This window comes from Molothrus aeneus, chromosome 14, assembly GCF_037042795.1.
Source record: "Molothrus aeneus isolate 106 chromosome 14, BPBGC_Maene_1.0, whole genome shotgun sequence".
Classification (NCBI taxonomy): domain Eukaryota; kingdom Metazoa; phylum Chordata; class Aves; order Passeriformes; family Icteridae; genus Molothrus; species Molothrus aeneus.
The window spans coordinates 15,033,701-15,059,271 of record NC_089659.1 but is presented as its reverse complement, the minus strand read 5'-3'; the positions used below and the strand labels follow the sequence as shown (position 1 = coordinate 15,059,271).

The window sequence follows — 25,571 nt, the reverse complement described above, 5'->3', positions numbered from 1 at the left end:
GTTTAAATTGTTACATTTCTCTACTTTTTTGGGGGGCAGGGATGCCCAAAGGTTGATGCCTCTGTTTCAGAACAAGTCACATTTATTCACTGTGCACTGCAATTATTCCAGCTTGCAACCAATGAGGTTTAATTAATATTAAAATGTTAAATCAGCCAGCTCAGCCAATGTTATTTGAGCATTGATGGTTCGTTGAATATCTTCTCTCATGGACTGGTATTTAAATAGAAGAAAATACAAAAAAAAAAATTCATATATCTGAAATGGAAAAACAATTATGTTCTATGACTTTGCATAGTTATTTTTGAGGACGTTATATATTTTTGCAGAGTCCCTGTTCTAGGAGAGGCTCTTTCTTCTTGGTGTTTGTTGCTTCTCTTAATTTCAACACAAGGAAATCTTGGGCAATGGATAGGGAGATAATAGATAAGGAATATAGAATAAACCCTCTTTTTCAAAACATTGCCCTTCATGCTACTTTATTTTTAATTTTTCCAGCGTTGCTGCAGCTGTCCTTGACTCACTGAGGCCAGGTGAGACTTTTTCCCTCTTTGCAGATCCTGAAGTTTATAAAGCTTCAATCTACTTTTCCATAACCAAATGTTTAGTACCTACCTATTGTTTTCCTTTGGTATTTCTTTTTACCAGTAGTCCCACTCTTTAACCCACTGGTTCCTTTGGGTTAAAGCAAGGGTTCATCTGATCCATCTGGAAATACCAAGATCCAGAAGATAAGAGTATCACCTGCCCTCCTGACAATTTTCAAACTAAATGCAGCACAGAAGTTTGGCTATATCTAGAAAATAGGTGAATTTTATTTTTTTTTTAATTTACAGAGGAGAAGAGAATACTTGTAGGAAAAAAAAAAAACAAAACAACAAGATGAGAAGGAAGAGAGAAGATCAGTGAATGTCCAGCATTGATTTAGAAACAGGCTCTGCCAGGCGGGGGGAAAAGGAGCCTTTCCCAATCCATTCCATTTATGGTTATTAGTATTGATATTGTATTTCTCTTGGCTCCCAAAAGGAAAAGTGGGGAATGAATTAGGAAAAAAAAAAAAAAAAAACACTTTTCTGTAAATAATTTTTTTTCCAATTCAGATGGTTTTTAGGAAACAAGGGGGGGGGAAAAAATCTGCTTCTCAAATGTCAAGGACTTGAAAGACTAAAAATACATCACCGGAATAAATAAATTAACCCAGAAGACAGGACTGATGCTCTGCAGGCATCAGGGATTAAATAAATTCACTAAATTCAAAGTGGTACTGCAGATAAGAGCTCTTTGTGCTGCAGCATGTACAGCTTATTGATTCTGGGATTGAGGTGCTGTGCTCTCCTGTAAAGGGGGCTCTGCCTGATCTGGTGAATCCTGCCCCAGTGCAGAGCGTGGAGCCCAAACCCCTCTCCCCATTTGTTTTAATTTGGTCCCTGCCTTCATTTGCTGCTCCACATCTGTGCCTCTCCCCCAGCACTGCCTGAGGGACAAGGGGCACTTCAGGAGGTGCTGAGCCAGCAGGATGGGGCTGCTGCGGGAAGGGAGCCGTGGGCATCTTCCATAGGGATGGAATGGCCAGCGCTTCCCTTCTCCAGAGGGTTTTGGGGGCATTGAGGGGACAAAGGGTCCTCAGGGGAGCAGCTGAAGTGGGGATCCAGGTTCTGCACACTCACATTTTGTTATGGGAGCCACCAAGGAATGTGCCTGACCAAGGTAAAAATATGACCTGCACAGATGAGTTTTTCTGGACAAAAAAAAAAAAAAGTGGGAAGGTTTGTAATAAATCCCAGAGAGGTTGTTGCACACCCAGGTGGAATGAAGCTGGGAAAGTTCCAATTTACCTGTTTTCCATGGCAGAGAGTGTTTTCACCTCCTTGGTCAGATGCTGAACTGTCACACTAACACAGAAGGACATTTCAATTCCTCCTTTGGAAGTTCTCCTGGTGCTCAGCTCAGGTCTCCTCCACAGGTTGCTCTGAAGGGCCAGCAGATCTCTCCAAACACAGAACTTCATGATCTCCCAAGGAAGAGAAAGACCTCCAGGCCCCTGGAGGTGTGAGGAAGCAGCTGGACAGGGCAGTGATGCTCTTGGGGTGTGCTGGTGCCCTGTTCCATCTCTCCTTGGGTGAGGTGGAGCCAGCACCAGCACCTTCCCAGCCTCGGGGCATCCTTGGGTGCTGGCCTCCAGAATCATGGCAAAACCAGCTGATCTGACCAAGGGGAAAGACCTTCCCAGCCTCAGGGCATCTTTGGGAGCTGGCTTTCAGAATCACTGCAAAAAGAGCTGATCTGACCAAGGGGAAAGGCTTTTATTATTAATTGCTGTCTCTTAGGTATGAGGGAAGAGCTCCATGGCATGAAAGTTGCTACAGGGACTTTTGGGTGACCTCCCCAAATCCCTGCATCTCCCTCAGGTTTGGCAAATCTCCCAATATCTTTCACCAAAATCAAGCTCTTAATCTCAAGACACCTCTCCTACGTCAGGCTGCCTCCTGAGCACGATCCACAGGGCCTGTGTTTCAACACCCGGGATTCATTAATATTTCCTGCAGAGTGCTCAGTAAGTAGCAAATAAAGCAGGAAGTGTCCCAGATGTTGGAAAGAAAAAATGGAATTATTCATTGCTTACTAACATCAAATGCTAATGTGAGAAAAGCATCCTTGAAGAAATCCTTGACTAAAATTCATCAGAGTGATGTGAAATCACTGTTTTAATTATGCATTTTGAATGTATTTATTAGTCCCGGTTCTGATCTGACTTACAGATGTTTAGCAGTGATAAGGGTCTGCTGCAGCCTTCGGAATTACTCATGATTTATAATGACAAAACTTGGATCAGAATTAGGTCCTTGTCACTACTCTATAATATCCTTTCATCAAACTTCACATTCAACAGATGAAAGCAAACGTGGTTTCTGCAATTTTCAACTCTACCACCGAGCCCATGAGTTCCTTTTTTTAAAATTTCTCCTACAGAAGTGATGACTCTCACAGCAAATTTTGTCTGCTTGAGTTATACTAGCCATGAGAAACTTGAGAGCAAAGGAATTGGAGTCTTTAATCCACCAAAATGATGTATTTGGCCTTGTGCTGGCAGTAAACATGGAATTTTAATGAAAGAGTTAATTGCTTTAATTATGCAACTCTACAGTCTCATTCTTTCTTAGTGCTGTGACCATTAGATATATAACTAATATTGAGAGATTTTCCAAACCTGTGGGAAATCCGAGGATTTGATGAGGTTACCCAAAAGCTCAATACCAGACAACAATTGGATGTGCTCGATACCAGATATTTAAAATAAAACACCCTCTGTTCAAGAATGATTCAAAGCCATGTGGTTTATTTCCAAAGAATGACGGAATTTTAAACTATTGCTTGTTCTAGAGCTGATCCAGAAAGAGCAGGTCTCCAGGGATGCTTTACTCCCTAAGGCATGAATGCATGATTAAGCTAAATGTATTCCATAAATGCCTTGATGACATTAAACTAAATTTTTTAAAGAACAGATGGAGAAAGTTAATAAATATTTCATTCTATAATATAAAACTCACTTCTATATTCACAACTTCAGGGAACCTCAGCTTCACAGATATCAATAAGTCTGATGGATTTCTTGCTGCATTCTCATTCTTCTGCCCTGGTGTCTCTTATGGGATCATCATTTCTGCATGCTTGGATTGTTTTATGGGATCAGCGAAAGGCAAGTGACTGTAAATCTTGACCTCTTCTGCTCCTGGATTGTATACTTTTATTCTTTGTGACCATAAGTGTTCATCTTCACATTGAATAGATAATTAAATGACAAAAATTATTCAAAGGGAATTTATAGTGAGAAATTATACCTTGAAGAACTGATGGGGAACAGGCATAACCCAAGGAGAATCAGGAAAAAAAAAAGTTTAGAATGGCCAAATAAAACACTAAAATCTCTGTGTATTTGGGAATGTCATGAAACATCCATTCACTGGGAAAAAACCCGTGATTTTTACCTGCACATCCCAATTCTATTCAAACAAAATTTCTATTAAGGGAAAACAGTGTGGATATTGCTAAAGAACTGTAGCCCAAGCCTGTTATTCATATGAAAGAACTAATCTTTACATGGGGGAATTACAATTCCTCACTCTGTGTATGCCATGAATCTTGTAAAAGAATAATTAGAACTTGCTCCGAAAGGAAAGAAACGCCAGACTTGAATAATATTTTAGGAAGAGCATTAACAAACATTTTTACACTGCCAACAATCTTCAGCGCTTCCTAGCAGAGATTTACATTCCATTATTAATTAACTGCACTGAGTCAATAGTGTGACATAAAGCTCAGGAGATGTGAGTTGAGCACAAACTCTGACATCCACGAGAACGGCGCAGTTTGAGAAGTTTGATTTAAAATTTATGCAAATGAGCTCAGCAAACAAGGACCCAACAAACTACTTCAAAGCACCACACTCCAGCCCGAAAAAAACACGACAAGATCAAATCTTTGTCATTTCTCAAGTGTCTTTACAAACCTCTGCCTATTCAGGACAAACTATTTCACCCCCAGTACCTGGATAGTTTGGTGGAGAATTAGGAGGTGAATGCTCTTCACAGGGTCACTGCCACATCAGCCTGGATGACTGCAAGAATTTAAATGTATTTAAGTGTTATATCATTTGTCATTTTAGATCTGACTCTTGTGAGGTGTCCATAGAATACAAAAGGGTCCCAGCTGAGCTGCCTGATAGGGCTGACCAAAACAAAGCCAAAAAAATAGCAGTACTATTGTCCCCACTCCTGTTCCTCCAGCTCCCACCATCATTCCATTTTTGGGTTGAGAAACTTCCCTAAGCTGTGTCCAGGGAAAATATTAAATTCAGAGTAATGACAAAAATTATTCAAAACAAATTTATAGTGAGAAATTGCCACGTGAAGAACTGATGTGGCACTGGCACAGACCAAGGTGATATCACATTATCATGCTATTGTCCCCCCTCCCTTTCCTTCAATTGGGATCAACTTTCAGTTTTTGGGTTGGGAATCCCCACAAAACTGCATCCAGGGAAAATATTAAATGCAGAGTAAAGCATTGCTGTAAAAAAATACTAATTAATTCATGCTATGTTTCAAGCCACAAAAATTGGTTTATTCCCTTATTGAAAGTTAGGTTAGGTCCAGGTACATTTGTATCTTCAGAATCAGGGCTTTTAAGGAAGAAAAAAGTTTCTCATGTTTCCCGACATCCCATTAAAATGGTTGTCCTTTGACGTCAATTAAAGCTGGCCAAGGGAAAAAAATCATCCTTAATTGCTTTTTAGAAATAGACATTATTGCTTGCACCATCACAGCCAGATTCGATTTCCTTTTACAAGAAACCAGGATGCTGGGAATGCTGTAAAACTCCAGCTCTGCTGAATATGGATGTGGAGCTCTGCTGACAGAGAGCTGCTTTCCCTTGAGCTGTGGAAAAAACTGGTGCAAACTCCACCAACGTGCTGAAATATCTCCAAAGTGGAAAAAGGCTGGAGCTGGATATTCAGCTGGGTTGGTTTGAGATGGGCAGTGGTCGGAGCCAGGCTGGGAGAGCTGGGGGTGTTCACCTGGAGAAGAGAAAGCTCCAGGGAAACCTTCCAGGGCCTAAAGGGGCTCCAGGAGAGCTGGAGAGGGACTTGGGACAAGGGATGAAGGGACAGGACTCAGGGAATGGCTTCCGACTGCCAGAGGGCAGGGATGGATGGCACTGTGGGAAGGAATTCCTGGCTGTGAGGGTGCTGAGACCCTGGCAGAGACCCAGAGTAGCTGTGGCTGCCCCAACCCTGGAAGTGTCCAAGGCCAGGCTGGTGGGGCTTGGAGCAACGTGGGATAGAGGAAGGTCTCCCTGTCCGTGACAGGGGGTGGAACAGGATGGGTTTTAAGGTCCTTTCCAACCCAAACCTTCCTGGGATTCTGTGGATGCTCAGTTCTCCATCCCTGCCTCCCCATAAGAGTGAGCGTAACAATTAGAGCTACAAAAAACGATCAAGCCCTCAAAACTTGGGTGTGTTTCTTTACAAGGAGCATCACCAATTTTCTCAAAGCCGTTTCCACACTTGTCTTACTGCAAGGAATCCATAATGTCTCTGCCCACCAGGAAGAAGAGGAGTCCAGAGAGGAGCACCAGGGGCACCCCGGCGGCAGCGAACATGAAGGACCACCCATAGTAGACGTGCACAGGGACATCATCCAGGCACCTCTCACTCCTCTCCAGGAGGATGTACCTCTGGAAGTCAGCTGCAAACTCCTTCCACATCACAAAGAGAAACACGAGCAGGAGAAACAAACCTCCTGGGAAGAGAGAAAAAAACTGAGTTATCATCTGTGCAGGGAACCCAGGAATAAAGGTGAGAAAAGATCGCTGCAGCTTTTCATCCGTGCTCGGCATCAAAGCTTTGTGTGGCGGAGTTGTTGCTCCTGACGTTGCTCTGCAGGTTCCTGTGGAAGCTGAGGCCACTGGCCATGGAGAGCCCCACACCACAGTGACCTGCTCCTGCCTCTGACACCTCCTGCTTTGACCACCAGCACTTCTGAAGGCTTTGCTTTGGCAGGATAAGGCCACGGAGAAACCACTGGAGCAGGGCTGATGTTCCCAGCAGGGAGCTGCCTTCCTCTCTCCAAGGTGGGATGTTTCACCTTTTTCACTTTTAATTTCTCAGAGATTAATGAGGAGACACCAAAACTTACTTCTTCCTTTTTTTGTATCTACCTTTGCAAGCAGTGTCATAGCCAATCCCCACCAGGAACACAAAGATGCCGTGATAAATCCTGGTGCTGGTGGAAAAATTCTGGCACTGACACCCACAGAGCCAGCAGAGCCTGCAGGGCCAGCACATTATGGGGTGGGAAAGGCACACAGCCATGAGATATTAATCTTAGGTGGACTACTAAATACCAGAATAATAAGGAGAATTATTACAGCAGCTTATGCCACGAAGCTGGAAGCAGATGACAAAAATTAGAGGGGCCCAAATCTCATTTACTGCGTATCTTTAAAAAATATATATTTCTGTGGTGCATTTTAAACTCAACATCTATTAAAGCTAAATAGTGATGGTGTGTTGACAGGTCTGAATGCAGTTCAGAAATATCTGATCTTGCTACTTCACAGGTAGAAGCTGCTATTTTTAAATGGTGCTGTATAACATACAGATATACACACACACACATATGAAAGAAATACATCACAGCTTATATTATTTTTATGGTTGAAGTGAACTGCTCGAAATTAATTCAGTTGACAAGTTACCACACAGTTCTGTGGATGTGTTGTGGCTTCTGCAAGATTTAATTTCTCCCCTTGCCATTTTTAAATCAAAGGTAGTTGTGGTGTATTTAATTATTCCTCCTGGCAGCTTATGCACTCCAAAATCCAGCTCTTGTGCTAAGGAAAGGAAAGGGGTAAAGATTGATGTTGATTTATCTGCTTAGGGAGGTTACTGAATCTTCAGTCAGAGAAAACATGTCCGTGTTTTCCTGTGATTCTGTTTATAATGGTTATGAAACCTCTCAGAGACAAAAATAAGACTCACATGAAGGTAAGAGGCTTCAAAGTCCTCACTAGGAGGGAGATAGAAGTTGTAGTTCCCCACTCTAAGCTGTCACATTTACTAAACTGCCTCCCAAGCCCTAAAAAGATGCAATCTTACCAATCAAAAATTGGTGTAGCCATACAAATATTCTTTACATCACCCCTCACTGAAATTCCAGCCATTCTCCCTGATGTGGAAGAGTCCTTGTTTTTCCTGGAGAGGCAGGCAAGGAGTTAAACAGCAGCTGCTGGAACATTTGCATGTTCATTGAGGTTTTGATACCACTTGAAATTAAGTGCACAAATAAATATTTTACACTTACCATGATAGTTGTATGCTTAAAATACCAATTATTCTACTATAAGAAAGCGATGGTGTGTTCAAATAGTCGCACGTCCTTTACAAAATACAATGTATTGATAAGAAGGCAATTAAGTCTTTATTACTGATGTAATTTAAAATTAAATTAATTAGATAGCAACTGAACCTTGAAAAGTGCTCCTTTAAAGATCAATTTCTATTTCATTAACTTATAATACCTACCGTAAGAGACGCAAATGAAAGCGCAGCCCCGGTGGGACAGAGAACGTGGGTATGGAAATATACTTTGGAATTTTGCATTAAATAACCAGGAATTCCGTGTTGATTTCTCCCAGGACAATTTATATGGCCTAAGTCTCGTTTTTTGAAGTAATCAGATCAAAACCTTCCAGTTCGTACTGAGGAGGGTGTGGGAAGTCCCATGTGTGGGTGGTGCCATCCCCAACCTCTTCGGGAGATAAGGAATGGGAATTGGTCCCTTCTCTGGCCTCAGGAGAAGCTCCAGGTCTTGGCATGGAAGGATTTATTATTAAACAGGTACTGGAGGTGATGGCATGGCCATGGCATCTAAATTAAGAATGTTTTCACACTCTGGGCAAATGACAAGAATATGTAAAGCAAGCAGCCTTCTTCCCTGGAATAATTACAGCTGAGTGATGAAGAATCCCTGGGATTTACACGATGTCCTCGGTGGGAAGAAAAAATCAGAAGGGCAGGTGCAGCCAAAGGATGTGGGAGCTCAGGAAGGACAGCTCACCAAAATCTGTTCAGCCAGAAATGCTTGTTTGGAGCAATCACAAGTGTACCTAAATCTGCCTAAAATTTGTCACACTTACATCGATCAGCAGCCTCTTCATCATGAGAAAATCAGAATGTTTCACTCTTATATTACCAAAGTGTTTGGCATTTTTGTTTTAAAATGCTGTTGTATTTAGGATTTTTCATCCGTTGAACGGGTTTCAGTTTACTCCTTCCTTTCTGGGGCTTTTGTTGGACACAGCAGAAATTATCTTTGTTTCCTGACAGCTTTAGATGTAGAGACAGATTCCTTCCTGCTTTGGGCAGCAAAATGCAAAACTGAAAAAATGTAATTTTCTGTCTGAAACATGACACTGGCATTGGCACCCACACCCAAGACACAAGGTGTGTATTGGGTTTGGGCAAGTGAAGATCTCATCAAACCTCATCCCCATGCTCCTCTCAGCACCCCTGTGCTTTCTCCACCAGAAAATTACCTGAGTGATTCCTCTCCTTGCCTCCTTCTCCTTCTTTGCCTCTGTTCATTAGGATGGTACTGGGAAAAATTAACTGCGAAACTCCATCTCCAGACTGATGAGGTCAATGGCATCTTCTGGGGAGGGGCTAATTGCCAGAAAATTGCAGTGGGGCATTAAATCTGTCTCCTTTGTGCACTGCAGATCTGGGAGCCTGGAGCTCCATCCCCCTCTCCCAACGGACCTGCGTCTTCTGTGTGGGCAAATTGAAGTGGAGCTTTTCCTTTCTCTCACTTTATTTCCTTGTGACACCTTTATAGCTGCTAATTGTGGGGACAGGTGAGTGAACTCAATCTTTAACTCTTATTCTGGGGAAGCTACTGAATTTTTGTGTAATCTGCTAATTAGGAGAATAATGAACTTTGACTCATTCTCTCTCCCGCTCGTTGCCTCTTAAGGATGTTAATAACAGCGAAATGGAGGGGTGACCTTCAGCTGCCCTTCCATAACTGTCAGCCTTCCCTGCACGTGGGGAGCCTGAGACTGCCAGAGTGGAGCTGCTCCATTTGGGAAGCAGAATCTGAGAAAAAAAATCCAGCACTCTAACTCACAGGAGCGGGAAATCTGCCCTTTTTTCCATGCTGTTGGGTCATGATGAAGAACAGGTTGGCCCCACGATGGGCAGGGATTTGTCCCATCATCCCAGGTTGCTCCAAGCCCCATCCAACCTGGCCTGGAACACTTGCAGGGATGGGGCCTTCACAGCCTCTTTGGGCAACCTGTGCCAGTGCTGCCCTTCAAGTTTGGTCTCTAAAATGCTCAAAGTAAACCAAGGAGCACAAGGTAGGGAAAAATGAAGGACCAAAATGAAGGAAAGTTGTCTCAGCCACTCAAAGAGCTTCCAGAAGCTGCAGCACAGAGCTCACCCAGCCCTCTTGGTGACATTGTAGTGACAATTAACCAACCTTTGACTACTCAAACAAAGGGACAATCAGGCACCAGGCAGGATCTGCCACCCCTTGGAAGCACTGAAGCTCATTCCAAGATAGCAAATGCTGGGAGGAAAGCAGCACACTGGCTCTTGCCTCATGTATTCCAGGTGCTTTTGGGAGAAGGCTGGCAGGGAAAACTGCTCAGGTGGGGCTGTGGACGTGCAAAGGTAGCACCAGCAAATGTCAGATCAACTTTGGCTCTTTCCAGAGTCACCCAGTGGAGGAAATCCAGAGAAATGGCTCCACTGCTTTGGAAGGGCCCTCAGAAACACCTCCCAGAGCAGTCCATTGGTTATTGGAGCTGGCACAGTCAGATTTGCCCTCTGGAATGTACAGTAAATAAAAGGCATCCCAGGGGGAAATCCAAAGGGATCCAGTTGAGCCATAACAATCCTCACCCTTTGGCGCTGGACTCCCCCAGCAACAGATGGACACACCACCCTCCTCAGGCTGGTCATCCATAAATCTCTGGGAATGCATTTGCACCAGTGGTGTCTTTAGAGCCTTTTGGTGAAAAAAGTGACATCATTTTGCAAGGAATAACCATGACTTCTCCCAAAAGCAGGGAGGTGGTGGGCAGAACAAAGCTGCTGGTGAAGGGTTCCCTGCGAGGCTGCCGGGACATCCCGCAGTCCTGGTGCTCCATCGCCCATTCCTGCTGCCAGACCACATTCCCACTCTGCAGATTGCCAGCTTTTTCACACTTCCTCAAGGAGAGATCCTTTCTGCAGGGGAGGTTAATTAACGCTGACCCGCAGGCCATGATTAGAAGACAAGAGGAGCTTTCTCCTGCATCATCCCTGCACATCCCGCTTCCCAAAGGAAAGGGATGGCTGAGGACTCGAGCCTCTGTTAAATCCATTGTTCCTACTGCTTAGTGCAATTATGCTAAATATTTTTAGAAGGGATAACGAGAAAATAACCATGGAGGGATGCAACCCAAATCCATCCAGAAGCCAGGGCCAAGCAGGATCCAGAGGTCTGAGATCAGGATAAGCCCCCCAAATAAAAGGATCAGTTGAAACACTAAGGAAACTTTGCTGAAAAACACATTGAATCCTTCTGCTATCATTTGAGTGGAAAATATAGCAGGAAGTGTCTTCCAGCTGAACTTGTTCCCCCAAACGACTGTTAATAACAATGATTGCTGTTCAGATTGAAGCTGCATTAATACAAACTTCAATTTTAACAGCAGCATCTTTGTCTAATGCCAAGAGGTTTATGTGATGCATAATCAGCTCTTCCAAAAAGTGTCACATTCAAAGCCCCAGCCTTTTAATCAAGGAGTAGTCAAATAAAGTGGAAAAGCAAGGAAGAAAAGGGGAAAGAAAAAAAAAGGAAGACAGTTGAGTATTACTCGGCATCCTTTTCTGTGATATGTCTGCCCAATGTGCAGGCTGGACACCCTCCTCAGGGACATCTGCTGCTCCTGGGAGCCTGGACTGCAGATGGGAAGGAAAAGCTTCCTGCCCTGGTACAGCCCTTGGATTACTATCCATTATGGGATCACAACAAACTCATGGAAAACTACAGGCTTGGGAATTTGTTTGTGGAAAAGGCCCTGGGGGTGACAGCAGCAGGACAGGAGCCCAGGGTTCCCAGGTGGGCAGGAGGCCAATGGCACCTGGCTTGGGTCAGGAATGGTGTCCAGGGCATCAGGGCAGGGCTGTCCCCTGTGCTGGCACTGCTGGGGCACCTCCAGTGCTGGGGGTAGCTCGGGGACCCTCATGACCAGGGGGACATTGAGGGGCTGGAGTGAGTCCAGGGCAGGGAATGGAGCTGGGCAGGGAATGGAGCCTCAGGAGGGGCTGGGGGAGCTGGGCAGGGGCTGAGCCTGGAGAAAAGGAGGCTCAGGGGGGACCTTGGGCTCTGCACAGCTCCTGACAGCAGGGGACAGCCAGGGGGATCAGGCTCTGCTCCCAGGGAACGGGAACAGGAGGAGAGGGAACAGCCACGAGCTGGACCAGGGGAGAATCAGGTTGGAGATAAGCAGGAATTTCTCTGTAGAAAGCATTGTCCACCTCTGTCACAGGTTGCCCAGGGCAGGGGTAGAATGACCATCCTTGGAGAAATTTAAAAGTTGTGTAGATGTGACAGCTGGGGGCATGGGTCAATGTGAGAACCTTTCTTGTTATATATTTTCACTAATGTTTATTATGGGGCAGCAGGAGCTGGTGAAGGATCTGCAATTAAGCAGTGGTTTTTCAGAGAAAGACCTGATTTCATTACAAAGTTCTTCACTTGGCTCAGCTCAACTGAGCTCCAGCCTGTGGCTGCTTGAGTCATAAAAGAGCTTTTTTCTGAGTTTGAGTCACTGGTATAAATCAAGTATTTCTAATATTGAAGCCAGTTATAACTCTCAAATACAGAAAAGGAAAAAGCCCAAGTGATAATTCAGTAGAATCATTGGTAACAGCAGTGGGAAAAATGAATAAATGCCTATTTTTAATTCATTTTCCTGCAGTGCCATCGTTTCATCTTTTCAGGTCTCCTTAAGCCAGCCCTCCCATTTTGGATCATGGGGTTTGCCTTTCATCCCTCTGTGGGTTTCCAGCTCTATCAAAGCTAACAGCAGAGGAGCAGCCCAAAAGCAAAGCCTGACTTTGGGGAACTGAGCAGGGCTGATGCTGCCCAGAATTAACACACCTGCAGGCTTTACTGAAATAAAAGGGTTGCATACAGTAGTAAAAACCAAGTGATTTTCAAAAACCTCAGCCCTGCTAGGACTAAGGACTATCTTGCTAAAGCCTGGCTGAACACAGGATCATGAAATCACAGAATGGTTTGGGTTGGAAGGGGACCATAAAGGAGGCCATAAGGGCCATAAAGGACACAGACAGGAACATCTCCCACTGGACCAGGTTGTTCAGAGCTCCCAGGGGTTTAATCCCAGCAGGGAAGAGGGAAATAATAATTTGCTGCTCCCATCAGAGCCCCATCTCCCATGGCAGCACTCCACCCCCACCTGCCCCCATTCCAAAGCCACCCTGCCCCTGCCCTGTCCCCTCACCTGAGAGCAGCAGGAATCCTCCCCCAACTTTGTAGGAGTGAGGGCTGGAGAAGGGGACCCCACAGACCAGCAGGAGCCCCCCCACGAGCCCGGCAGCCACGGCCAGCAGGATGAACGCCGTCCAAAAACCTCTGTACACTGCAACGGGAGCAAAGTCGGTCAGAAAGGAGAGGGAAAGAGGGAAATTTCAACCTCAGAATGCTTTTTCTTAATGATGCCATGTTTAACTCCTGCTTTAGCAACAGTAAAAACAACAAGCTGTGACGCTGCTGTGTCAGGCCGAGCTGAGGCTCCAGCTTTGCCAGGGCACCTGGAACAGCCACGGGTTCAGGGGAAATGTCATGCCCCACAGAATGGGACTGGAAAGAGGCCAAAGGGTTGGGAAGATTTGCCAGGGAAGCACACAAATAAAAAGGGTGGGAGGAAAGGACACCGCTCTTAGCTGTGCTGGGGAACGTTGGAAAAGCTTGGCAGGAAAGGAAAGAAAATAGCAAAATTTGGAGAGGTGGATTCAGACCACAGCTTTGTTTCACTTTAATTAACACTTCAGGAAGGTGCCAGGCTCCTGGTTTAAAATAAAAGCAGTGTTTGCTAGCAGGACTGCAGGGAAAACAGGAGCTCATGAGTTCCCCCATTAATGGCCTTGTTAGACTCTGGGAAAGAGAAGGGGCAGGAGAGCAGCGGCCTGTCCATCCCAGGAAATTGGGGGTTTGGCTATGACTTCATACAACACCCCAGGCAGAGCTGAGCAAGCTTCGTCCATCACATCCCACCAGATGGAACAGGATGGGATGTAGCCCACTCACCCAAGCCTCCCAGTAGCCAAGTGTCTTGCAGACACTGCTATAAACCTCATCCAAAGGGAGTGGTCCTCCAGCAGAGACCCTCTGCTCCCCATCCCCTGATCTATCTGATGCCTTGGACCGCCCCCTCTCGCCCTGCCAGTTGTTTTCCAGAAGCTCCAGCTCGATTTAAGCCGAGCACGGGCAAGTGGGTAGTGCTGAAACGATTCACACTTGAAAGAAAAATGATACAGAGAAGATGCGTTTTCCTCATTTGAAACCATTTTGTCAGGAGAGCCACTTAGGGAGAGATAAGTATCTTGAACTCTCCAAAACCACAGAATTCATTTTCATGTTTAACCTCCCGTCACCCGTTTCTCTCAGGGAGCCTAAGAGGATGCAGATAAGGCAGAATTATCTCTGGAGCAGGTAATAGCTGCAGGACCCCTCTCCTTGGGCAGCCTCCTGCTTTGTCAGCCTTGGCAAATGAGCAAGGGCTGGTTAGAAAGAAAAGGTGTCAGCCGCAGGGTGTTATCCCAGGGATCTGCAGAGGATCGGGGCAGGGAGGAGCCCGGTGCTATCCCTGCTTCCCCAGGGAATTGCAGAGGATCGGGGCAGGGAGGAGCCCGGTGTTATCTCTGCTTCCCCAGGGAATTGCAGAGGATCGGGGCAGGGAGGAGCCCGGTGTTATCTCTGCTTCCCCAGGGAATTGCAGAGGATCGGGGCAGGGAGGAGCCCGGTGTTATCTCTGCTTCCCCAGGGAATTGCAGAGGATCGGGGCAGGGAGGAGCCCGGTGCTCCATCCCCCTGCGCCACCCCCGAGGTGATGGGGACAGGCAGAGCCCGCAGTGCCCCGGGTGCAGCTCCCATCTCCACAGAACCGCTGGGGTGGGAAAAGAGCCCTGAGAATCCCGAGATGGTCCCGGGACTGTCCCAGGGGACAGGGGACACATCTGGGAGGGTTCCACAGCCGGGGCTGACAGGCAGGGACAGATGCCTCCAGCGCCCTTTATTAGGATGGAAAAAGCAGTTTGTGCGTGTGTGTGTGTGTGTGTGTGTGTGTGTGTGTTTATCAGCAGGATCATTCAGAACCGGGATGCCGTGCCCGTCTCTCCCCAGCAGAAACAATCCCACTGCTCATCCCGCGTTTGCTGCACATCCTGCACCAGCTCCTCCTCCTCCTCCCTCCACAGCTCCTCGGATCCATTCCACACCACGGAGCATTCCCCGGGGCAGGAATTCTGCACAGCCAAAGAAATGAGCTGCCCTTCCTCACATGCTCCTACTGACAATATTTTTTTTTTTAATTAATTTCTCATAGAGAAAAAAAAATAAAATAAAACTAAAAAAAGGTACTACTAAAGGCTAAGGAAAAGGTCAAGATGTTTGTTTGTGCAGAATGTCTGCCCTGCATCCCCGGAGGCAAGGCAGACTGATGCACACTATTTAAAGAAATCAATTCATTTCAAAAAAGATCATTGAATTAATTCTAACTGCTGCCACCAATTTAGTAAATTAAAATTCCTAACAGCAACTGATTCATTAAAGAACTTGGAAAATATAGAGAAACATAAATAAAAAGGGACCTGGTTGAAAGGAAGCTCTCCAACTGTGTAGTGTTCATTGCTTTAAAAATAAGCCAGTCACTTACGTGGATTTTCTAACAGTTTGGTCTTTAACCAATTTTCCAGTGCTTGTTTATTTTGTCTTGCAACAAATCAACACCTGAGTTATCCCAGAAAACCAGATTCTGGGATGGAGTCAGCACTCAGGCTGGGTTTGGGTGGTCTGGCTCCAGTTCTTCCCAATGAGAGAGGAGATGGGAGGGAATGGATTTATCCTCCTGCCCTGCTCACCTGGAGGAGCTGAGACCCCTGGGAGGGAGCTCAGCCCATCCCAGCACTCCAGGCTGGAGGAGACAACGTGGGAGAACCTCTCAAGGTGGGCTTGGGCAGCCAAGCCAGCAGGACTGGTAGTGAAGGAGCTTTCCAGAGGTCTTGGCAGTGTGAATTTACAACAGGAAAACCACAGCACTGACACATATCCCAAATCTCTGCCTGATCCCTTGGAAAAGGAGCTGCTGGGGGAGAAGGAAAGAAACTCACCTGCAGTTGTGTCATAGGAGGGATGGGGGAAAGGTCCCACAGCAATGGGCATGGGGAAGAGGTAGCCATGCATGCAGAACTTGGGGTGTGCTTGGCTGGCTGGAAAAGATAAAGAAAAAGAAGAATTAAATCCCAGTTTTGCTTTTGTTTCCTGCAGGATCAGTTACAGTACTGAGATGGTGATGTGCTGTCGTGCAAAACCTGCAAAACCCTCAGTGAAATCAGAAGGCTGGGGAGGAAAAACAAGATAATAAATCTTGGTTAGAGAGAAAAATAAAAATAGAAATAATAATTATGAAAGAGGGGAGATATCAGAGGATCTGAGACTGCTTCTTGTACATCTTCTCATCTTCATAACCTGAGTCTGAGGGAAATAAAAATCATGAAAGATGGAAAAACTGAAGTCAGTGTCAACATTCTTGTTGCTGTTTTCCTCCAGAGAATGTGCCTGACCACCTGGAAGGGTCAAAATGTTTGGGTACCAGAACAAGGCACTTCCAAGACCACCAGCTGGTGAGAAGGAAAAGCACAATTAGAATGTAAGTGCCCCATCAATATTAATACCACTGAGGCTTATCATGATTAACAGTAATAGAATGAATGTTAAATGAATTAATTAATGGTTGGCCACTTATTTAAATATGTTCCCCAGCTCAAAGGAGCACTTTATAATAGGTGGACATTAGTTCATGCTAAATTGACTATGGAATACCTATTGAATTAATTATTACATCCACAAGACCAGCAAATTAATTTGCCATGATCAATCCTATTATAATAAATACCTAAAGAAGTAGCAAAAAATTTGCCAGTTATCAGAGTGACTCATTTTACTTCAGGTAAAATTATATTATGTATTTCCATATAATGTAATTCAGTAGCAAACTCCCTGTCTCAAGCCTGTCCTTTTTTATCACAAATTTCCTGTGTGAAAAACCTCCCATTGTTGAGTAGCGGGAAGTATTCCTGCAAGATTTTACAGGAAACAGGTCAGGGGCTGGGGGACAGCGAAGTCATTTGAAATGTTAATCACTGCAGAGTAAATTTAGTGTGGGAACCTGCACTATTTGCAGGGAAGTGCCCTCTGAGGTGATTGTGCTGCTCCACAACCTCAGGAGCATCTTCCATAGAGGCCTCGGTGGGCACAGGGCCAAGATTTTTGTGGTGTTTGAAGCCTTTGCAGAATTTATTTAAAATCTGGGGGGGGGGGGGGGTTGTCACAAATCCTACTGTAGAGTTGTGGCTCCCCACAGGGCTGGTGCCAGGTGTGTCCTGGTGTGGTCTCACTCCTTTCCTATTCCTGATGGGAGCACCTGGTTCACTGGGCCAAGCCTTCACTGCACGAGGGCCACCAGGGTGGCACCAACCAGGGTCACAGAACTGGTTTTATCCCTTCCTTCAATTTGTTTTTGAGGAGTTAATGTGTTTTCCAAAAAATAAAGGATTTTGCATCCCTCTCTGTTTATTCTCAGGTGTAATTTCAACAATCTTAAAAAGTAAAAAAGGTGAGAACTTAAGATAAAATGGCTTTCCAGGGTGCACCACTGATCCTGGCACCCAGGGACTCCATGAACGTGCAGTTCCAGCCTTCCCAGTGCTGAAACCAGTGGGAGTTGGGAATGTTGAGCACCTGGAAGGCAGAAAACAGGGACAGAAGAGCAATGCTGGGAAGGGCATCACATTTACAGAACTTTGCTGAGCACAAACATCAAGCGGTATTGGGAGGGAGGAGGAGGAAGGATCAGCATCTCCTTGCTGGTGGAAGCCACCACTTCACATAACCTTGTAGGTGATCAATTAAATGGCCTCGAGAGGTTGCAACATTTCAGTGAACAACCCTCTGAGGGCAAAATCCAAGTCAAAAAATGAGCATAGAAAGGGCACAAAAAGAGCCAGTTTTGCTTTTGACAGAAGATGAGAATGACAAAAATGAAATAAAAACTGTCTCCTCATCCCCGGGAGCACTTCCTGTGTTTGTTTCCCATTAAGCTGTGATGGAATGCTGTGGATAGGGAGCATGGCATTGTACTCACTGTACCAGAAGGTCCAGATGCTCTCAGGGTGGCCCTCACCAAAGAACCAGCACCGCCAGAAGAAACCCTCGTGGTGGAAAGTGAGGATCTCATTCCCGACTTCTGTTGGAGTTTCAGCCTGGGGAGGAATGAAAGTCCAGGCTGAAACAGGGAACGTCATGGTACAAAGAGCGGATGCTTTGCTTAGACAGACATTGATTTAATTTTTTGTGGGGTTTTCATTTGTTTTTTGAGTCAGTTTACAACAAATTGTCCTGCAGACCTGCACAAACCATTTGCCTCCTTTCCTCCTGTTGTTAAACCCCTGCTGGCCAGAGCTGGATGGGAATTTCAGGGATCTGAGCCTTCTGGGTGTGTTCTACTCCTCAAACACCTTCCTCCAACCCCCAGACCAGACCTGCGAGCACAAGACTATGGTCTTTCTTGAAGGGACAATATTGCAAAGTCAGCCATGGAAGATTTACCAAAGAACTTACTAAAATTATCCTCAAAACCAGCTTTAGGCCCTGGAAGGGGCTCTGGGGTCTCCCCAGAGATCTTCTGCTTCCCTCTCCTAGATGTTTTATGTATCACATTATAGCAGCTTCCAGAGCTCTGACCTGATTCTCCTTTTACTTTCAGGATAAAACCCTGACTATGACAAGGGGAACATTCAGCCCTGCAACCTCCTCAGCTGGTGGCTCTGACTTGGTGCATCCATATTTCACTGAGCTTGCCAGATACTCAGCCCATCCTTATCTGTAAGGGACAGGATTTGACAGTTTAAGAAAGGGCAGAGAAGGTAAAAACAGAGCCTGTTATCCACAACCAGTTACAGAAATAATAGAAACAGTGTCTGAAATAGAAATAAAATAGCTCAGAGGGAAGAGTAAGAGCAGTTCCTATTTGTGCCTGGTGCTTTTGAAGTCACTGCCTCAGCGTCAGGCTCCCCAGCACTTGGCCAAGAGCATCTCTGAAATGTTTGAGATGCTTATTTGTGTTGTGCAGTGCATCACCTCTGCTCTCTCCACTTTTAAAAACAACTAAAATGTGAAACAACTAACACTGTCACTTCCCAACTACACAAAATACAAGTAGCACTTCTCTGTCTCTGCCATCCCCAGGCTTTACTGAGCTGCTTGAAACTAAAGACTCTGTTTTCCGTTTCACTTCTCGAGGCATTTTTCCATCTTAATTTTTTTTTTTTTTTTTTTTTTTTTAGTTAGAAAAGTCATTTGGAACCATGACTCAAGCAAACAGTGCCCTACATTTGATTATGAGATACTGAAATGAAAGAAAAAATATTTCTTGCTGGCATCATGATGCCTACCCAGGGTGACTCACTGCACCAGGAAAAAAATCAAACCTAATTGGATTGAACTTTGAAGTAACAAAAAGTCTGCACACAACGAGGATCTTCCTGTCATTCTGTAATGGAAACCACACATTGATTGGCACAAAAACATTTCGGGGGAGTGGGTGGCTCGAGGAACTGATCTGGTTGTTATTTCATTGAAGAGTTAGACAACAGCAAGTGCAGCAAGAATCCAACTTGAGGGATCTATAAACGAGTGACACCAGCCCTTAGCACTAAAATATCAAGCTGTCCCTTGAAAATTACATTTCCTGCTAACTAAAATCCTATATAAACCTTACTCTGAGGATATCCAGGCCACTGGTCGGATGGGCAGGAACCCGTCTGCTCTGCTCTGTGTCTGATGTTCACTTTAGTTTGGTGTCTGTGCTGCAGCTGTACCTCTTCAGATGGAAGTGACTGCCAAGGCCCACCCTTTTAAACGTGAACTAGTTTTAAATGAAAAAACTACAGAGGGAGAAATCTTTTAATGGCAAATATCAGGAGATATCTTTTGTCTTGAGAGGGAAATGCTGTCAACAGCTAAAGCTCTTACATTTTTGCCTTTCATTCTCTAATGTTCATATCTGCCAGATTACAAAGATCTCTTAATGCTTCCTAGACACAATTTACTCCAGTCAAAACGTTCAATATTATGGAAAAGCCGTGTTGGATTTTAAAGAATTTAAAGTTTTACCTCAGGCTGACGTTTTACATTAACAGGTCACTTTCATCGAGCATAAACATTATCAGAGATATCAAAATTTTAAGATCTGCAATGATTTAGGCAAGTTCTTTCAAAGCACAAGATTTCAGAGCTCACCCCCCCGGTGCTCAGAGTGCTGTTCCCATGCTCGAAGACCCCGCAGGTGTCGGTGGCCAGGAGCCAATAATCCGTCCCAAAGGCGATGAGGAAGAGCAGCACCCCGGTGCCCCCGAGGATCCCGGCTGCCAGGGCAGCTGCTCCAGCCTTCATGGGGCAGCAGGGGGGAAACCAGCCCAAGGGGGACTCAGGAAAGGAGGAAAAGCCCCGAGTTTCCCGGGTCTCTGGGAGAGCAGGGCCAGAGCAATGCTATTTTTGGGTGTGGGTAATGATCTCCTGGCTGGTGTGAGTTTCAGTGGGTGGTGGGGCAGGACTAATAAAAGCAGATGACCTGGTGTAAGCGAGCAGCTGTGGCATTAAGGATCATGACCAGCAGCTACAGAGCCATCCAAGGGGACACATGGCTGCTGCTGCTGCTGGCAGAGGAGCAGAGCCAGGAGCCCTCAGGACACAGCTCTGGGCCACGAGTGCAGAATTCCTGGGACACCGGGGAGTTACTCCCACCCCTCCCTGCACACACGAGCAGAGGTGGACTCAAAGGTCTTCCCCACACCCTGGAGCCCGTGGTGTCCTCAGCCACTGAGGTGACACCCCACAAATGGCACTTCTGGAATTTGCGTGTCCTCCTTCCTCTGAGCAAAACTCTGATGTGGCTTTTACAGAAAGTAACCCCAGGGATGCAAGAAAAACATTAAAAGACTGGGAGATCTGAAATATCCCAGTGCTCCTGGGAGGGGTGCAATCACCACCTTTGCACCAGGCAGGTCCACATGGAGCTGGACAAGGAGCATCCAGCCAGGTGCACACATGGACACACCAGGGATGTCCTGCAGCTCTAAATTATATTCTCCCTCCTGCCGTGGAAAAGTGAATTATGTGGGTCCATACCCCTCCCACCCACCCAGCCTGCTGTGGGAGAAGTGTCTCCTGGGAGCAAGGACATTCCTGCATGGAATTTCACTACCATTTGCTTCCTAATGTTTTTGGCTTCTGCTGGAGCATCTGCTGTAGATCACTGCCAAGAATGGGATGCCAGACTAGGAAAATTATAATTTCTGTAGGGCAATAACTATATTCCTGTGGCATGCCAGGAGGCTGGGAGAAGAAATTTAAATTACAGTCAAAAATCAAGTTCTGATTTTCTAACCTTAGCCTTAGTCATGACCTGCTCTAAACAGGGAGGGTGATGATGTTGACTTCCCTATCCTCTGGGAATTTGTGCTACCAAATTAATTTCCAAATCAATTTATTATTTAAAGTTACCTGTGAACATATGGGTATCTCAAAGCAACTGCACACTGTTTGGGGAACCTGGAGAGGGCTGGGAAAAATTTTGACCATACTTCTTATTGAGGCATACAGAGTGATGAATGTTCTCAATCTTCCGCTGTGCTTCTATAAGCAGAACAGAATTTAAATTATAATAATTTATTTTATCCTCTGCATTGTCTTTCTTAAATATTGCAGGGCTAGCTGTTAAATAACACATCAGACCTCTCTCCCTCACTGTGCCAGGGGCAGAGTTGCTCCTGGTTTAATCTGACCATGTGAGGAATTCAACAGGACCCAGGATCCAGAGCAATCCCTTCACTGACACAGGGAAAAGGAGAGCTGGGACAGGGTGCACACTTACCATCATGCAGGGTCAAAACTCAGCCACAGAGCTGGGATTCTGCAGGAATAAACACACCCTGTCCACCCCATTGCCCTGCCATGCCACTGGAAACACTCCCAGCTCTGCAAAGGATTTCCATGTAGGTTCTTGTGATCAACCCTCCCTAAACCTCCACTCACCCCATTCCTACACAAATTACCCTTTCCCACCTCATCCCAGCATATTCACTCTTTTCCCATAGTTTTGAACACCCATCTCCCAGTCACTGGTGCTTCACTGCTGCTCTTGGTAGTGAACATAAAATGGCTGATAAAATACAAAATGCAACTTATCTATCACCTAAATAATCAATTAGTGCAATTCCAATCAGCCATTTAATCACCTGTCTGAAGTAACAATGACCATTGGTTGCCATCTCTTCTTGTGATCTCCTCTTCAAAGCTGGACACAACTGACAGGAGCCTTGGCAACACCCAGAGCTGGGTGAAAACAAGGATTTTCACAACAGGAGTGAGGATTTTTTTTGTAGCTCACAGTGCAATTACATAAAATTAAAATGCAAAGTGGGCACTAGTGTATTTTTGGTTTAAAAAAGGGATTAATGCACACTTCCACATTTCTGGGTGTGTTTTGAGCCAGCTGTATTTGGCACTGCTGTTTTTGTGCTACTGCACATCCCAAGTTAGTGCTGTTTGCCATTTGGAAGTGTCCTCTGGAATTCTGGGTCCCACTGGCAGCCAAACTCTGCGTGGCTGAGGCAGAACATTGCTGGTGCCCAGCCTTGGCTCTCCACAGGATGCCTTGTGCCCAGTCAAACATCCTCCAGGTTCTGAGGCTGTGGATCAGGAACTGAGTTCCCAAGGTTGAAATGTCTCTCCAGGCCCTGAAATCCCACTCCTGACAGGTGTTTCTTTTCAAAGACAGGTTGGACAGGGATTGCAGCAACCTGGTCCAGTGGAAGGTGTCCTTGCCCACAGCAGGATTTAGAACTGGATCATCTTTAAGGTCCCTTCCAACCCAAACCATCCAGTGACTCCAGAATGATTCTGAGACTCCTTGTCACAGCCCCAAGCACGTCCTCATCACCTTCAGGATCCAAAAAATTCCTGGGCAATGAGACCATGTGGTCTCTCCCACAGCCTGTAGAAAGTGGGAATGATGATGTTTGTCCTTTGGAACCTGTGTTGGGATTTTGGGAATGCCACACCAAAGCCAGGGGGGTGAATCAACCACCCAGCACCTCATTCCATGCAAAGGCAGACACAAATGCCATTTAACTCCCAAGGAAAACAGCCCTTCCTTTTTTCCCTTGCCTCTCCTGGTGTCTGCAGGGACCTGCCTTCAGCATCCTCTTCTCCACAGAGGTTAAATGACAGTGCCACCATGGGCAGCTCCAGGACTTCAGTGGTTGAAAAGGAAACATATCCTGAGCATTTATTAATTCCTAATTGACCCTGAGGATTTTTTGTTGTTGTTGTTTTCGCTTAAGCTTTTAAACCAAAATTGTGACTCTCCAAAACATACATATTCTAGCAAGGAGCTGGGGCAAGTCAGCTCAGATTTTTCACAGAATTGGGTGTTTTACCTTTGAATTGATCAAAGACTCCATCAACACAGGCTGTGTTGTTATTTCCTGTAGCTTGATCCGTGCTCACAGAATAATTTACATTTTATGTAGATAGATCAACATATTTTCAGTCTCTCAAGCAGAAAGCAAAGGATTTCTTGGAATTTGATAAAGAGATGAGTTTCCAGGGCTGCCTTAGGAGATTTCACAGACTCCCTTTGGAGATCTGCAGACCTTTCCTCATTGGAGCTTGGCCTGATGATCCTGGGTGGTGAAATCCTGGAATAGGCTGTTCAGGGCAGGGGGGAGTCCCCACTCCTGGGGGGATTTAAAAGCTCTGTGAATGTGGCACTTGGAAACACAGGTCAGCAGTGGGGGAATGGTCAGGCTCCATGGTTTTAAGGGCTTTTGCAAACTAAATTATTCCATGGTTCCATGATCTGCCCTGCTCCAAAAGGTGTCCCACGTGGTGTTTCCTCAGGTAGGTCAGTGAATCTCTCTCAAGTCTCTTCTTTTACTCTTTTCTCCCCAAACCTCTGAACAAGAAGACACCAAGGACAGCAAAGCCAGCCAGACCACAACAAGAGCACCCCAGCACTGCCAACTTTACCCTGGAAAAACCCAATGTCCCCAATGGTTTCCCAAAGAGCATTCCCCCAGGCTGAGCTGTGCTGGAAGGGAGAGCAATAGATACCCATGTTGACATTTGCCCCTTTAATTCTGCATTAAATTTATAATCTCCAGTTCATCTCCATCACATGCTCCTTTTTCATCTCTCCCGTCTCCACGTCTCTTGGAAGAAGCACATAAGCCTGGATGTTGAAAGATCCTTAATGGTGCTTCTGAGGCTGAATCCCCTCCAGGACTTGATGTCAGTAGAGAAAAAAAAGCTCAAATCTGCCTCACCTGCTTCTCAAGCACTGCCAGCCCTTTCCAGGATTAAGTCATTATAATCTCCTTAAGCAGTCATGAAATAAAACAAACACAAGTGTGGTTTTCTGCTCAAAATAAAAATACTAAAGTTCACATGAGGAAATGCTTTTGGAGTTGTGAGTACAGGGAAGATTTTTCCTGATTTTCAAATGCAGCTGACTGATGTCTTTGCAAAGAGCTTTCTGATGTGGTTTTTGGGTTCTCGCTTTGCCATCAAGCTACTCCCTCATTAACAACTTTTGCTCATTTTACCCTGAACTTTCCACAGACTCCAGTAAACTTCCAGAGTAGGCACAGAGCAAAAACTCTCTGAACTCCTAAAGGATTCAAACTGATGCAATTTACTTCCAGAGAACCATGCAATATTCAATGATACACTGAATCCGTGTTTTTAACACTTTTTAAAGGACTAAAACCCTGGAAAGAATTAATTAGGCATGCTCTGAAGCCTGAGCACTTAACAGTTTTCCACTCAGTTGTAGAATTTTAAGACCACCAACACTGGATACTGGCAAAGATTATCAAAGGTATTCTGGGCTGAAATACAAACTAGTCAGAGGGCTTGGCCACTGAGTGACTGGAAAATACTTCATGAAAGCTTTAGCTAGGCTATTATATTTTGTAAAGAAATTTTAAGAAAAAATCTGCAGTATCCAGAAGGTTAAATTTAGGGCAGAGTGACTCACTGGGAAAAAATGTCCTGCTGGGAATGTTGTCTTCTCTGCAGATCAAGCAAATTGTTCATGCAGCAGAGAGGTATTGAAGGACCCAGCACTCCCAGTGGGGCTGGAAGGGAATGATGGGCTGGGATCCACGAAGGATCCCATGCCTGAGGCATGGGAATGTGGGGCTGGGCTGGAGCAGCCTCTGCAGCCACTGCACACCCAGAGCCAGCAACCTCTGGAAGTGCCAGGAGCTGGGAGATGCTGGCATGGAAATGTCCCTTGTGCTGAATTGAGATGAAAATGTACCATTAAAAAAAAAAATCCAAGTATTTTTTTTTACCTTCTTTTTCCACATCAGATAAAATTTCCATTCAATTTTCTGGCATTCTTCCAACCACTCCTGTTGCCTACAGCAGTACTGCAAAGAAATCTACCTGTGCCAAAAGAGCTACCATTAAGTAAGGCCCTTGATAACCCATAATGGTATTGCAAAGAACTGATGGGAGTCTCAGCTGAAGAAAGTTCCTTATTTAAGTGCCTGATGCCCAGAAAAATGATGCATGCTGTACAAAGATGACAAGGATGGATGCAAGACAAAGATGGTACAGACACGCAGGTATTTCAGGCAAAAATAACAC

The 25,571-nt window shown here is 45.3% G+C and overlaps 1 protein-coding gene across 1 annotated transcript; it reads right to left on the bottom strand.

Annotated features, from left to right (window-relative positions):
* Positions 1-5,132: 5,132 nt before the first annotated feature.
* LOC136562699 (transmembrane protein 182-like) lies at positions 5,133-20,309 on the bottom strand. The gene is made up of 5 exons (XM_066559672.1): positions 20,154-20,309; positions 17,998-18,115; positions 15,965-16,063; positions 13,078-13,215; positions 5,133-6,299 (listed from the first exon to the last, which is right to left on the bottom strand). The coding sequence occupies exons 1-5, from the start codon at positions 20,304-20,306 to the stop codon at positions 6,070-6,072; spliced, it is 738 nt and encodes a 245-aa protein (XP_066415769.1). The 5' UTR covers positions 20,307-20,309; the 3' UTR covers positions 5,133-6,069.
* Positions 20,310-25,571: the final 5,262 nt, after the last annotated feature.